This window comes from Saccostrea cucullata, unplaced genomic scaffold, assembly GCF_032062105.1.
Source record: "Saccostrea cucullata isolate Sc308-1 unplaced genomic scaffold, CSIRO_AGI_Scuc_v1 ctg1642, whole genome shotgun sequence".
Taxonomy (NCBI): domain Eukaryota; kingdom Metazoa; phylum Mollusca; class Bivalvia; order Ostreida; family Ostreidae; genus Saccostrea; species Saccostrea cuccullata.
Genome location: NW_026924794.1, coordinates 159,250 through 173,854, shown reverse-complemented (window position 1 = coordinate 173,854; position 14,605 = coordinate 159,250). Strand labels below are relative to the sequence as shown.

Here is a 14,605-nt window from a genome sequence, read left to right as displayed (position 1 = left end):
GTTCAGAAAAAATATAGGTCCTTTTACATGTATATGTATAAAAATTTAAAATCTGTAACGGGAAACTAATTTACCTGGTATAACAAAAGTTTCAATTAAACATTAAAATAAAGGATTTGCTGTGCAAATACTACAAATTGTAAAAAATAACAAAAACAATATGCCTCCCCTTTGAAGGGAAGAATAATAATTAAAGTTAAACAATTCAGAATAAATTCTTTTTTTTTTAAATTAATTCATAGAAAATTCTTGTCTTTAAAACTTTGCAGAGAAAATCAAAGATGTTTTTTCCATGTGCATTGAGTCTGAAATTGACAGAGTTCACTTGATGACATCAGGTGGAGCTTCATGCAGATCATTTTCTGTCACACCTTTTGCTGCTAATTCTTCTAACACACGGTCCAGGAATGTGGGATCTGGGTATCCAAAACTGTAAAGACATTTCAAATACATGTATCTCATAAAGCTTTAGAAATGACTTTTTAACTAATTTAAGTCAGGCATTGTTTGATCTTGCTAGTTAGTTTTCATGAGCTTGTAAAATCATGAAATGAATAATGAGAATATGATTATTATCCTTTGCATTCCTGAAAAAAAAAAATTAAAAGCCCATGCTCAGCATTAATAAATAAGGTTTTCTAATTTACCTGGCTTTCACATAGGCAATTTAAACATTAAATCAAGGTGCATCCCTAATGTCCATTTGCATATGTAATTAAGAATCACTTTTTTCAATTTGTTTACATAAATTCCTTCTTTATATTAAAACTTTCAATTATTCTACTTTTCCTATGGTGTGTAAACGTATGCATAGAATGCTATGTGCCTTTTTTAAAATCTACAGCTAAACATGACCAATGGGGAAAATATGGACGGAAATGTAACATATGTACATTATATTCAATGTCATAATGAAATCGATAATGGAATCATTTGCCTTAAACTATTAATTTAACTTGATAAGCTGTCTTTTTTCTGTTGAATTAAAACACACAGAGATTCATTTTTTTTCACATTGTAACACAGTTAACAACTATTTCCTCTTAATAATAAACCCTGGCAAATTATGATATTAATTTTTCTACTGGTTTCCTTGATTTAAATATTATGATTTGTGAGGATGTAAAGACCTTATGTGAAACTACCATTCCATATATGTTAGATAAAATATAACACAAAGCCACCCAACCCATTTCCCATATCAACTTATTCACGAGGCACAAATATAATGCTGATCTATGAAGGAACCACCTACTTTTCTGGGCCTCCAGATATGGAAGTTTTATGATGAATGTCATTCCATGTTACACAGTTGTCTGCCCCTGTAGTTCGTGATCTTCCGACCGTGAAAACTAATCTTCTGTTGAATGCTACTTTCAGGAGACGGGCCACAATTTGTCCTTTTTCATTGTCAGGGAGATAACCAGTACGACTTGTTCCATAAAACCTCTGTCCTGGGTTGGGATGTTCTGGCTTTAAAATTATGAGAATCATCTGAGTTTATAATTAATTTGAAAACCAGGTAACTCTGATCATGTGGTCTTATGAGTCCTGAATGCATGTATCTATTATTGTTTGTTGAAGTGTGCACAGTCATCCATGTTCTTGTACATTTTGCATTATTTCATGACAAACATAGTATTTGAGATGAAACAAAACTTTTTTTTTTATATATTACATTTCAGTGTTGAAATACAAATTAAACTTTTATATCAACTGTCCATTTGCACACCCAAGTTCTTGAATTTTCTTTTTAATCTCACTTACCCCCTGCTTTCCATCAGCAAATGAATAGTACACTCGAATTAATCCTTTCTCCGTAAAACCTGGAAGCTGGTGTCGCCGGTCCCGATTTATCTCCATGTGTCCTGGTGGCTGAGTCCCAATAATAACTCCATAGGCTGTAAAACATATGGGGCACTGTGGCTTGTACTTAAAATGGCTGTCAATGCAGTCCTTACAAAACTCATGTGAGCATTTGTCCAGTGTCTTTTTATTTTGCAAGACATCCATGCATATGACACAGTCACTAATTTCATCAACTTCCATTGGCTCTTCTTCAGTTCGTGGTAAATGGGTGGGCCCTTCTTGCTGCTGTTGCTGACTTGTACTTTGGCCCTCTAGCATGCTACTGGGAATCTACAATCAAATTCAAATAATCTTATATCATTTACAATAAAACAAAAGTACTTGTTTAGTGTTAATTGACTTGTTGGCAATTTACAAATTAAAGTTTGAAAATGTGCAATAATATTTAAAGCCGATATATCTTGATACATTACCCATAGAACGCCATTTTCTTTTATCAAAGACCACACATATGCTTTCAAAACGGAAGTAGAACTTGATAAATTCTACTTTCGTTTCTGTGAAAAAAGAACTTGCCTATGTCTCGTTATAGAATATAGGCACAAAAAGAACACTGCTTCTGTACGAAATCCGTCAACAAATCCATAAAAAAAACTGGACATCTAAACAGACTTTGCAATAAGACAACAAAAATACTTATTTCTTTTTGTTGTGAAATCTTTACAATAATCTGATAATATAAACAAACACCTGGAGACAACATTACCTTTGACATTTTACAGCTTATTAAATTAAAAATGTATATTCTTCTTCTATTTCCCACTCTTGATGAAAATATATATCAAAGTAAATTGTGTCGAACTTTTAAATATAATGGACAACATCTTGAATCGAGAATAAAAAACGCTTTTGACTTTTGACGTTAAAGAAAACACCGGAAGTTTTTCAGCAGTATATAAAAGAAAGATTACATCAATGGATGATAATTTTCCGGAAATTAATTTTTTACCAACTTTTGAGCCCTCCATTATTAAAGGAAATACAATAATTATTCTCTACATGTGAAATATCTATTTTTCTTTACTTTCGATAATCTTCCAGGTATTATTGATATTCCAAGGGAAAATAGTTTGTTCATGCATGTTATCTCACCTTTGAGTTCTAAAAATAAACCATATCAAAACAGGTATTAAACAAACTACTGTAAACTTCCTACATAAACAGCCAGGACGTCACCTGAATGTGCTTTTAGTTAATAATCTCCATATTAATCGATGTTAAATGCAAAAAAAAAAATATCTAATCGATAAATTAAAAGTATCTTTCAGCATTATAACTGCATGACTTATAGGATCTACATGGACGTTTTAGAAACCAGTATACATATTTTGGATTTAACTTTGAAACAGGAAGTTAAAACATCATTTCATGTGTAGAGTTACCTGTGCTTAAAAATTGTTCACATGAACGGTAAGTACTTGATCTGTGATGGATCAAATGTTAATTTTTACAGTAGGTGTGCATTGCGATATATAAAAATTGTTTCCTAATTTGCATTGTCTTTGTAGCACATAGAATAAAAGGACATATTCGGCAAAATTACGATATTTTCGTTTAAAGTCAAAGAAAAAAATGTTATCATATATTTAAATATTCTTATATTAATAATCAAACATGGATCAAAGTTCAAAATAAAATGTGTGTATGCGGCTTTTATTTAAAAGACATTGTTTGAATTTTGAACACGGAAGAAAATTTTATGTGCCAGGGTATACAGGCTTAAATACACACCGAACATTCCACGGGTGAATGGAAAAACGTTTGACTTTAACAAGAGGCGAGAAACACACAGAGCTGTAGGTTATCGGATGGAAATAGCTTTCTCTTAAATCGATAACAAGTGTTCCAAGTTCTCTCTTCTTTCTACTTACTTTCAGGCTATTTTACAGTGTATAAACAATCCTGCATTGTAAACCAAAATTTTTAAAAATAAAATTGAAAACAGAAGAAAACAGTAAAAATACAAGTAATGAAAGACGACCCATTATCTACTAGCTAACAGGGGATTTTTTTTCTTTTAATAACAATTAAGTTTAATAAATGGTATATGCTTTCCTCTTTCCTTGTCACCAAAAGTTTAACAAGGATTACTTGGATCGATAAGCTTAAGTTAAAGGAATATAAATTTTAAAAACAAACAAGCTATGATTTATTACACCCAGGCGTGCTGTGATGCTTCTTCTTCCCTTCCCTCTCCAGGCGCGAAGTTAAGAAGTTAAAAAAGCAGCAAAAATACCAATCTGATTAAAATCAGATCCTTTGATCAAATTTCGATAACAAAAAAAATACAGCGAGGGAGGGGGGGGGGGGGTTAGAATGATTTGACATAAAAGGGTGTGAAACAGCCTGTATTTGAAAATTTCCATAGCATAGCAACAGAAAAAAAGATAACTTTTGGAAAACAGGGTGGGGAGGAGGGGGGTGGTTAAAACGTGTTTGATCTCAATACGATTTACATGTATTTGAAGTTACCCAAAGAGTACTATGTTCTTCTATCAGTATAATATTCTCAGAACCGAAGATTTTCTACCCATCATTTCTACCTTATCATATCATGGCATAATTCGATTATTTAGCGATTATGCATGTACATTTGTATGTGAATTTATAAATCAAAAACAGCCTGCATGAAACTCCTCATATTCTACTCCATAACTGTCAATATTTTACAGATTATGAAGAAGTTGACACAAGATGAGCGGAGGAACATTCAATCGGAAGAAGGAACCCTTATCTGAACCTCACAGACACATAGGTAGGGGAGGGGGGATCCTTATCTGAACCTCACAGAAACATCGGTAGGGAAGGGGTGAAAGAAACCTTATCTGAACCTCATAGACACATAGGTAGGGGAGGGGGTGGGAGGGGGTGAAAAAGTCCTTATCTGAACCTCCAGACACATAGGTAGGGGAGGGGTGAAAGAATCCTTATTTGAACCTCACAGACACATAGGTAGGGGAGGGGCTGAAATAATCCTTATCTGAACCTCACAGACACATAGGTATGGGAGGGGGGGGATCCTTGTCTTAACCTCAAAGACACATTGGTAGGGAAGGGGTTGAAAGAATCCTTATTTGAACCTCAGACACATTGGTAGGGAAGGATGAAAAAATCCTTATCGGAACCTCATAGACACATTTGTAGGGAAGGGGGGTGGGGTGAAAAAATCCTTATCTAAACCTCATAGACACAAAGGTAGGGGAGGGGATGAAAGATCAATATTTTATTATGTAAAGTAAGATTACATAATTGGATTGGACATCAGGCATGGCCTATATAAGTCCTCTCCAAAAAAGATTCCTTATCTTAACCCCATAGACACAAAGGTAGGCAAGGGGGTGAAAGAAACTTATTTGAACCTCACAGACACATAGGTAGGGGAAGGGATAAAAGAATCCTTATTTGAACCTCAAAGACACATATGTAGGGGAAGGGATAAAAGAATCCTTATTTGAACCTCACAGACACATATGTAGGGGAAGGGATAAAAGAATCCGTATTTGAACCTCACGGACACATATGTAGGGGAAGGGATAAAAGAATCCTTATTTGAACCTCACAGACACATCTGTAGGGGAAGGGATCAAAGAATCCTTATTTGAACCTCAAAGACACATAGATAGGTAAAGGTCGGGGGGGGGGGGGTGAAAGAACCCTTATCTGAAACTTACAGACACATAGGTTTCCAGGCTTTTGCATGATTTTGAAATTTTACGTGCCAGGAAAACTAGCACTTAAAATACCAAACCATAAAAAGCCTGGAAAACGTCAGATATTTCGATCTAATCGGGGAGGGGGTGAAATAATTCTTATTTGAACGTCACATATACATAGGTAGGGGAGGGGTGAAAGTTCCAGGCAATCCCTTTGCCCAATATTCATGTATACCAATGGTCTGGCTAGTAATCTTAAGGGGAATTTACGTAAATATGATGCCTCTGAAATTTTGTAAACATAAGATTTAGGACTGGCAAGTTTTCAGCGAGCTTTGTACACCAATGGAATAAGTGATATAATAATGTAAATATTTACAGCACAATGATAAGTTTTAAAATCACTTACTCATTAGAAGAGACAGGGCAGCAGTGTTATTTATGGAGAAGAAGGATATTTTAATGGACTTGAGTTGCAACAAATTTAGATCCCACGGAATTTGCAACAATCCAACAAAATACAAATCGTTGAGCAGGGTGTAAATCCAGAGGAAGGATCGGGTGCCTGAAAGGAGTAAGCACCCTCTGTCGTCCGGCCAAACCCGCTGGGAATCTTGTATATTGATCAACATACCGGTAGTAGATGGAACACCTTGTAGTAAAATTAAGAAAACAAAGGCCTAAAAATATTAATATGGAACAAGTGAGCACAAATATGACCCAATGATAGGTTTTATTGCTATATGTAACAAGGTCTGTAATTATTATGATAACAACCATAGAACTTACGTAATGCTCATTTTAAACAGGTTCTTAAATTGACATACCTGTTAATAGCCTAACTCAGTTTTTAAAAAAAAAATTTTCTTACGATCTATTATAAGAATATGTCCTTAAGTGTGGAAGAAGTAAGGAGACGTATATTGTGATTCTATATGAATTGTTTTGTGAAGTATTTTTGAAAATGCATGTTTACAGGTGCTCAAGACCTTTTAAAACAGAAAGAGAGTGTGTGTCACAGTGGATTTCTGCGCAACCGCGGGAAATTGGAGAGAATTGTTGGATCAAATGCATTATTTAAAGCCATATTTTCAGAACTTTCGAAATGTAAGCCACAAATAATTTTCAAAGAGATTTATATTAATTTATTTCTTCTCAAGTTTTGTTATATAATTCAATTTTTCCTAATTTCTTTATAAATTCTTCATTACTAGGGCGTCAGCGGTTTGTGATTATTGGGCGAGGGTGTCTGTACGTCTATAAAGATGAACATGGAAGATCTCCAATATATTCCGTGTCTCTCAGAGGATATTGCAGGTAAAAATGAAAAAAAAAATTAAAACACAGGAATTATAGCATTAAGTGAAACACCATATCCTTTGGATTAAAATTTGTTACTTTACATAAAAAGTTTTTAAATTTTATTTCATGTTTATCTTAAAACAATATGAGCTGCATTTTTGAGAATCTTATTTTGCTATCAAAATATGCCATTATGATTTATTTGTAAGACTAAGTAAATTAAACCTTTATGATCAATTAGATTAAAAAAAATTAATCTATATCAAAAGAAAGACCCCTGTACAATTAAATATTTAGTATTACCAGTATTTAAGAAAACAATATTGTACAGGACGACAATAATGTAAATTCGCATCATTAAGAGCTTGTAAATATTTTATTTTATTACAAATGTGTACAACAGAAGTTTTTAAATGTTCTTTTTCTCTGTCTTTGAAATATAGTTAATGACAATTTTGCAACAGAAAAATTTGAAATCAGAGTTGCAGCTCATATTGCTTTAATGCCCTGGTAGCATCCCTTCTTGAGTGAAATTGTAACTGATAACATATATCGAATGATTTCATGTCACAAAATACTAATCAATAGTTACACACATTATCAGAACCATTTCAATTAAAAAAAAAAATAAAAATACATGTATCTGCATTTTGTAGAGTGGAGAGGCCTCCCCCAGCAATGGGGATAGAGGTGGACACGAGGAGGTGCTTTCAGGTGGTGCCGTCACACGAGGCTTCAATGAAAACCTTTGTCTTTGGTTGTGCAAAAGATGGTGAAAGGAAGGTACATGTAAATTATGTTGTTTTGAATCAGAAAAGATCAATAAATGTTCCTCAGAAGATAAAATATACCGTTCCTCAAAATTTTACATTTCTCTAAAAGGAAATGAAAGATATATTGTCGAAGACTTGATTTTCATTTTTGTAGCGAAAATTTTTGTGTTCTAAAATGGTTAAATTGAACTAAATATCGGAATGGAAGACTTTTTTTGTATATACATGTAATATACAAATATGCAGCAATGTGGCCAAATGTATATTTTGAAACAGGAGTGGATGCAGCACATCCGAGAAGAAATGCTCCTTGCCAATTCTGTGACGGACGATGGAAAGTAAGACAAATTCCATCCCCCCATTTAAAAACAATGGCCATTAAAAGTATTTTACATCGAGAATGGGAAACGAAGAATAAAAGCTTTTTACTTTATACTCTCTCGAGTTACATTTGAACAGAAATGCACTCATATATGTTTATATCTTATTTCTGTTTGAATTTTAGAGAAATATCAGGGACTGAGTCTGATGAATATGTTTACTTGGAAAGACCAGTCATTGAAAAGATAATAAAAGGAAAACCTAATGTACCTAAAAGAAAACCTCCTAGCACACCCAAACGTAAGCATGCTATTTTGTCTTCTTTTTTTAACGTTTGATAAGTTTTCTGAAGTAATTAAAATATCTATACAGTACAATTAAATGTGATATTGTATTTGATGAATTAATCATGTTTTACACACTTGTAATGGTGGGACTGACAAAATAAATATCGCTTATATCAAAACAACCATTTGTTTGTGCTTTATCAGGGAAAATGTCCTCCCTCCTCTTATTTTTTTTTACAGATAATGATGACGACACGGACAGTGATTCTGATTATGATAAGATTGCAGAGGACGAAATGAAGAAGATCAGGGCGAAACCTTTACCGGGTGATTTATTTATTGGCATAAGTTATAACATTCCTTCTGATGAAGTATTATGTAAATGATGATGAATTAAGCAAATATTGATCAACACCATATAGATAATTAAAATTAAATGATATTTATTTAATTTAGCCATCCCATCCGAGGAAGTTGTGAAAAGGCCACATAAGCCAAAGAAATTGGTTAGATATATTTATTTGGTTTACTCTTACAATGCTTAAAATCACAAATCTGTGTAAGCTAAATATTTTCGCGTCCCTATATTGAATATATATACTTTTACACAATTTCAGAAACCAAGGAAAAGTGAAGATGAATATGTTTTTAATGACTCCGACAGGGACAAGGCAATAGAGTATGAGATATCTTAATTACTATTTGGCTTAATTTATTCATGATTCAGATGAATTTCTATTAGCAGTTTTTAGTGTTATTTGTTAAATAATATAATTTTCACATTTTTCATACTGTGATATTTCTTTAAAATAAAGTGTTGAAGTAATTTTACTTAGTGGAGGAACAACAAGATTTTTTGAACTTCCACTCGGTAAATTCAAAAAGTTTGGCAAGCGCTCATTTATTTTGTAAATGACGAAAAGATATATATATACAAAACAGAGGGTCATTCATAAACATAAAACTATAAACTAAAATGCTAGATTCTCTAGTAACCAGTGTACTTCTTAAAATTCTATACTAAGTTAAAATTTAAAGAAGGATTTTTATACATTGTAATATAATTTGAATAGAATTTTATCCAATCGAGGCAGCGGAACATTCTTGGTGCGGAAATCCAGAGCAAGTGATCAACAAGTAAGTGGAGAATTTATTGAGACTCTCTATACTGTCTTTTATTTCAACTTAAACTACATTTATATTTGCAACTGTAAAACTATGGAATATAAGATTAGATAGATAGGAAAGAAAAATAATGGCAGAAATAAATACACATCACTATTTTGCCTTAAATAATTTAATAAAGCTGCTTTTGATAAGTAGCTAAGGAATGAATGTATAATTTACTAAAAAGAGCTTAGTTTTTTTTTTCTCTTTTATTAAAACATGGTACATAAATAATTCATTGTACACAAAAAGCATAATACATTCATTTCATATCTATTTGAACATCAAAATCACAAGTAATTGCCTATTTCTAGATATAAATTATCATTAATTACATGAGCCTTCCTTAGAATTATGTTTTGTAGACAAAGACAATTTTTTAACTTATTTCGAAAAATTTCTGTATACATATTTTCTTTTTCAAATCTACATTTCATTTTATATTTATAGATATTAAAACATATAAATGACAATAAATTATTCAATCTCGTTGTTTTTGAATTGATTTCGTTATAAAAACCTAGTACAAGTATTTTCCATGTGACTTCAAAACCCAAAAATAAACTAATTTTTTTCCATATATTTTCACAGAGTTTACATTTGTACAAGAGATGTTCATTGTCTTCAACAACCATACAATATTCACAATAAGGTTCTACATCTTTGTTCCATTTACTTACATTTAGATTCTTATTCAATATGCAATTCATCAATTTATAATTGAATTCAGCAACATTTTTTTCATACATATACTTACTTTTAGCTAGATATACATTTTTCCAGATATATTTGTAACTAAGATCGAAAGTCTTTTGCCACATATTTTCATAAACTGATCTTTGAAATTTAATGTTTACCAGAATTGAATAATAAAAATCACATTTAAGATTTTCTAGAGTTCTTACGCTATTATCTCTAAATAAAAATGACACTTCGTTTTTAATATTAACAAATTTGGCATATGTACAATCAAAATTGTTTTTGTATTCCCTGAGTACTTTTTTTATCATGATAAATTCACAAAATATATTGTTTTTCTTTTCCAGTATATTGTAAAAGTGTTCAATACCAAGAAAGTTTCCATCATTATCAAAAAGATCTTTGATATATAGAATATTACTTTTTATCCAGTTTTCAAAACAAAAAGGTTTAGAATCATACTGAAATAAATTATTGTTCCAAATGAATTCTGATAAAAATTGGTCTCTCTTTAAAGTACAAATTTGTTTAACTTTTTTACATTTATTGAAAGCAGAAAGGACTTCACCATAAAAAAGTGGTATTCTTATCATCTTAAAAAATCAGTATTTTCAAAGTTACATACACTTGTTTTAACAATATCATTAACTGATAGGTTTTTAAGATTAAGAATATTGTTCAACATCTTACATATTATATTTTCTTTATCTAATAATCGTTTTATCCAAGAGGCCTTTGCTGCAGTAAATTTACTCTCTATATCAACAATACCTATTCCACCTTGGTCAACTCTACCGATTAGCGTATTTCTTTTTATCCTATCTTTTTTCTTCCATATAAAGTTATATACAAGTTTTGATACTTTTTTAAAGAATTCTTTTTTTGGATTTGATAAAATAAAAGCATTATATACCAATTTAGATAATGCTAATGTATTAATTATGGTACATTTTCCGAAGATTGTTAAGTTTCGCCTTCTCCAAACACTCGGTATTCTTTCAAGTTTCTCCAATTTATTTGTCCAGTTCATATCATAACAAAAATCCTTATCATGGCCGAGATATATACCTAATGATTTTACATGGCTTTTAGCAATTTTTACACCAAAAATATGATTTTCATTTAAATACCTTTCAATAAATTTTCCTGTTAATAGACATTCTGTTTTGTCCAAATTCAATTTCGGGCCTGCGACTTTGCTAAATTCACGTACTGTTTCTAAAGCTTTTTTCATTGAATTAGTGTCTTTCAATAGATTAGTGCAATCATCTGCATGTTGAACGATTTTTAAATTTCCATTATCATCTGGCGATAAACCTATTATTTCTTCATTATTTTTAAGCTGAACTGCTAGTATTTCTAGCACAAAAATAAATAAAAGCGCTGATACAGGACAGCCTTGTCTAACCCCTCTTTGCATTTCACATGATTTTGACATCCAGCCATTATTTTTAACTTTAAAAGTTGGTTTGAAGTATAATGTCTTTATCATCTTGATAAAGTTTTCTCCAAAATTAAACTTTTCTAAAGTTTTGTACATGAGAGCTTAGTTAATAATAATAATAATATAAATTATATACAGTTCAAGATATTGATTGTACTATTCTATTTTCGTAAGCCATAATTCCAGTCTTACCCAAAACATGGGTTAGGTTCAGCTTAAGTGTTTACTTTTCTCTTGCAAATTTTTTGGAGATGTTAGCAACGAATGAGATATTTTTTGCACGCACAATTAATGCATTTTGCTCCACATTACATACTTGTTCGAGTGTAAGAAATTTTTACTATGTATAGCAAGAAGTGTATTAAGCTATTCACATTCGAAACAACTTTGTGCAACTCTGTGTTTTAAAATTGTGTTCAAATCTTATCCTGCTTGTATTATATGATTTATATCACAATTAAATACATGTACTTTTTTGTTAAATAGGTTTTATCTGTCCAAACAGAAGAAGGAATGAAAGAATATAAAATTTATTCTAAGGTTGGTTACTCTTTCTTAAGATAAGATATTCTCGACAAACACGTACCATCTAAGGCATTTTCAACTTTTCTTTAAATTGTAGATATATCGTAACAGGAAAATTCAGTGATAAATATCATTTACAATTACCAGTAATTCATTTGATCTTTACTCATAATCATATTTTCCTCAATGCCTTAATTATTTCTTCTTCAGCCTGACGGACTAACGATCGATAATAAAACATATTTTCAAACAGTAGACAAACTTATCGACAACTACAAACGAATGACTCTTCCAAACCGGACAACGACTCTGTCACGGGGATTCAGTGTCAGCGGAGAAGGATAAGGCATTGTAGTAAAACTGTTTTGACTTTCTGATCTATTTTCTATTTATCATTAGAATATCTCCTTGACGACTGATTTAGTTGTTAAAATGTAAATTATTTATTCACAAATAGAAAATACGTCAGTAACGTCATATTTTAGTTAGGAACGTCAAAGCAAAGGCAAATTCATTTTTGTTATGAGTATTCTTTGTAAATGTCATTCACAGTAATAAATATCTGTATTATATGTGTGAAAAGTCATGAACACGTATGCATAATGCCTATATTTTACATTTTTTAATTGTAAATGTTTATCAGGTTGTTATTTTTTTTTAGATATCTAATTTTTTTATGATATTTGAAAATCTAATTTTTGTCCGTATTGTGAAAAGCATGACTTTATATGTTTTGTGTTATAATACTTTATAATATATCAGTCGTTTCAATTTTAAGTCTGTCTTTTATTAAACTTATGTTAAAATATTACTAAAATAAATGTACATGTATTTGTCCACGAATTAGTACATTAGTGAATTCAATATATTTGCGATTATTCTAGAGTAGAGATATGCTAATTGATTATTGGTTACTTATATGTTATTGGTTATTATGTTCTTTTTATGTTAGCTAGTCCTCTACACATAACTTTTTAAAATCATTTCAAGCCAATAAAAAATTTCAAAAACATATATAAAATGATATATCATAAAATTTGTGTTTTTGATAATGACAGGGAAATTCTGGTTGTATAGTTTATTTCACATATCCACAAGTTACATATAATACTGTACATATACATGTATTATATGTATGTATATACATATTATTATATAAGTATTATCTTTTTGGTAAGTTTAATATTAAAAGAATCTATTTCTTACCTTTATAGGAACGTTAGCATCAAAGATCAACTGTGTTTTATCAATTGATAAGCAGAATTTCAACTGAGGTTTAAAATCTCTTTAATATTTTTGAAGAAACTTCACAAAAGATTTACTCACAATTCGGACATCAATTATATCTTTTTTTATTTAAACGTTATAAAAAAAGAGGGCCAGTATATAGTGAAGATAAAGAATGGCGATTAAACGGCATCTAATAATTTTATTGTCAAAGTAAAACAAAAGAATCGTGTTTTAACGTTGGTATCTCCATGCTGAGTAAGGTAAAGCCATTCTAGATAATACTTAATAGAACTAATTAATTGAAACAACTCGGTGACTTTATTCTTTACACATAAAGATCAATTGCTTTCTTTTTTCATGCTTACTCAGCTATTCCCGTCTTTGACGTCATTTTGTATTTGACGTATGCACTAAATCTTCTGTAGGATCATCATTTGCATTTTCACTCTCCTTATTAACAATCTTCAGTAATTGTTGATAATTTTTTTTTTAAGTTTGGTCTCTGAGGTTTAAAGAGAGACCGTTTGCCAATCATACAAAATTATATGTGTATATTCATATATTTTAAATAGTCCCATCCTCATCATTTCAGATTGAAGTGTTTTCAACTGCTATCATATTTACTTTTGCTATTGTATAGTCAGTGATCAGTTGTTTTTTCTTAGTTTTTCCTTTTTATTCTCATTTTTTTTTCTTGTACGTACATGTATAATGGTACATGTAAGAATGAGCATTGCAATGATTATTCTTTCTTATTTACGTACACATGTAAACGTGTTCGGGACTTATCTTTGGTCTTTGTGTTATTAGCTTTGTGTTTTGCATCCAAATCTTCTCTTATTTTTGGATTTTCTTGCAAATTCTTCATCTTTAAAAGTGATTCTATGTATTTTTGCTCTCTCTATGAACTATAATTGTGGCATTAATAATTTCTATGCATAACGATCATATTTCATAATGAGTACGAGGGCTGTTCAATAAATAATGTCCTGAACTATATAACATATATTACAGATATCATGTAACATTAAACTTGACTTTCTCTCATTATTGAATCTTTCATGAATTTATAACAGTTTATGTGACCACTTTTCATCACATAGTTTCATCGTGAGAAGCTGGGAAACAAGGGTTTTTCGAGACACTGCATTATAAATGAATGGTAAAGAATCAGTAAACTAGAGTGAAAATAAAAGTTTCATTATAGCTGCCGTAAAACTTGTTAAAAATTCCAAAGAAATATTCAATGAAATATACGACATTTACAGCAACCAATTCCTGTTTTATAGACAAAAGAACAGGTGGATTTCAATGATAAAAAATTATATAATGGGC

General features: G+C 30.8%; 2 protein-coding genes across 2 annotated transcripts; one reads left to right on the top strand and one right to left on the bottom strand.

The window, feature by feature from the left end:
* Positions 1-245: 245 nt before the first annotated feature.
* Positions 246-2,716, bottom strand: LOC134267310 (probable E3 ubiquitin-protein ligase DTX3). Its single transcript, XM_062749534.1, has 4 exons — positions 2,576-2,716; positions 1,768-2,139; positions 1,256-1,473; positions 246-430 (listed from the first exon to the last, which is right to left on the bottom strand). The coding sequence occupies exons 1-4, from the start codon at positions 2,582-2,584 to the stop codon at positions 322-324; spliced, it is 708 nt and encodes a 235-aa protein (XP_062605518.1). The 5' UTR covers positions 2,585-2,716; the 3' UTR covers positions 246-321.
* A 392-nt stretch (positions 2,717-3,108) lies between these two features.
* Positions 3,109-12,704, top strand: LOC134267309 (SH3 domain-binding protein 2-like). The gene is made up of 13 exons (XM_062749533.1): positions 3,109-3,279; positions 4,542-4,624; positions 6,501-6,629; positions 6,737-6,839; positions 7,481-7,607; positions 7,874-7,935; positions 8,103-8,218; positions 8,446-8,532; positions 8,662-8,711; positions 8,823-8,884; positions 9,279-9,342; positions 12,002-12,055; positions 12,251-12,704. The coding sequence occupies exons 2-13, from the start codon at positions 4,564-4,566 to the stop codon at positions 12,383-12,385; spliced, it is 1,050 nt and encodes a 349-aa protein (XP_062605517.1). The 5' UTR covers positions 3,109-3,279; positions 4,542-4,563; the 3' UTR covers positions 12,386-12,704.
* Positions 12,705-14,605: the final 1,901 nt, after the last annotated feature.

Bases quoted from the DNA above. Each gene is read 5' to 3' on its own strand.
- LOC134267310 (XM_062749534.1), bottom strand. The intron at 1,474-1,767 runs GTAAGTGAGATT...ATAATTTTAAAG, and splicing joins TTGCTGATGGAAAGCAGGGG to CCAGAACATCCCAACCCAGG. The intron at 431-1,255 runs GTAGGTGGTTCC...ATGTCTTTACAG, and splicing joins ATATCTGGAGGCCCAGAAAA to TTTTGGATACCCAGATCCCA.
- LOC134267309 (XM_062749533.1), top strand. From the start codon at position 4,564: ATGAGCGGAGGAACATTCAATCGGAAGAAGGAACCCTTATCTGAACCT. The intron at 4,625-6,500 runs GTAGGGGAGGGG...GCATGTTTACAG, and splicing joins TGAACCTCACAGACACATAG to GTGCTCAAGACCTTTTAAAA. The intron at 9,343-12,001 runs GTAAGTGGAGAA...TTTGTTAAATAG, and splicing joins CCAGAGCAAGTGATCAACAA to GTTTTATCTGTCCAAACAGA.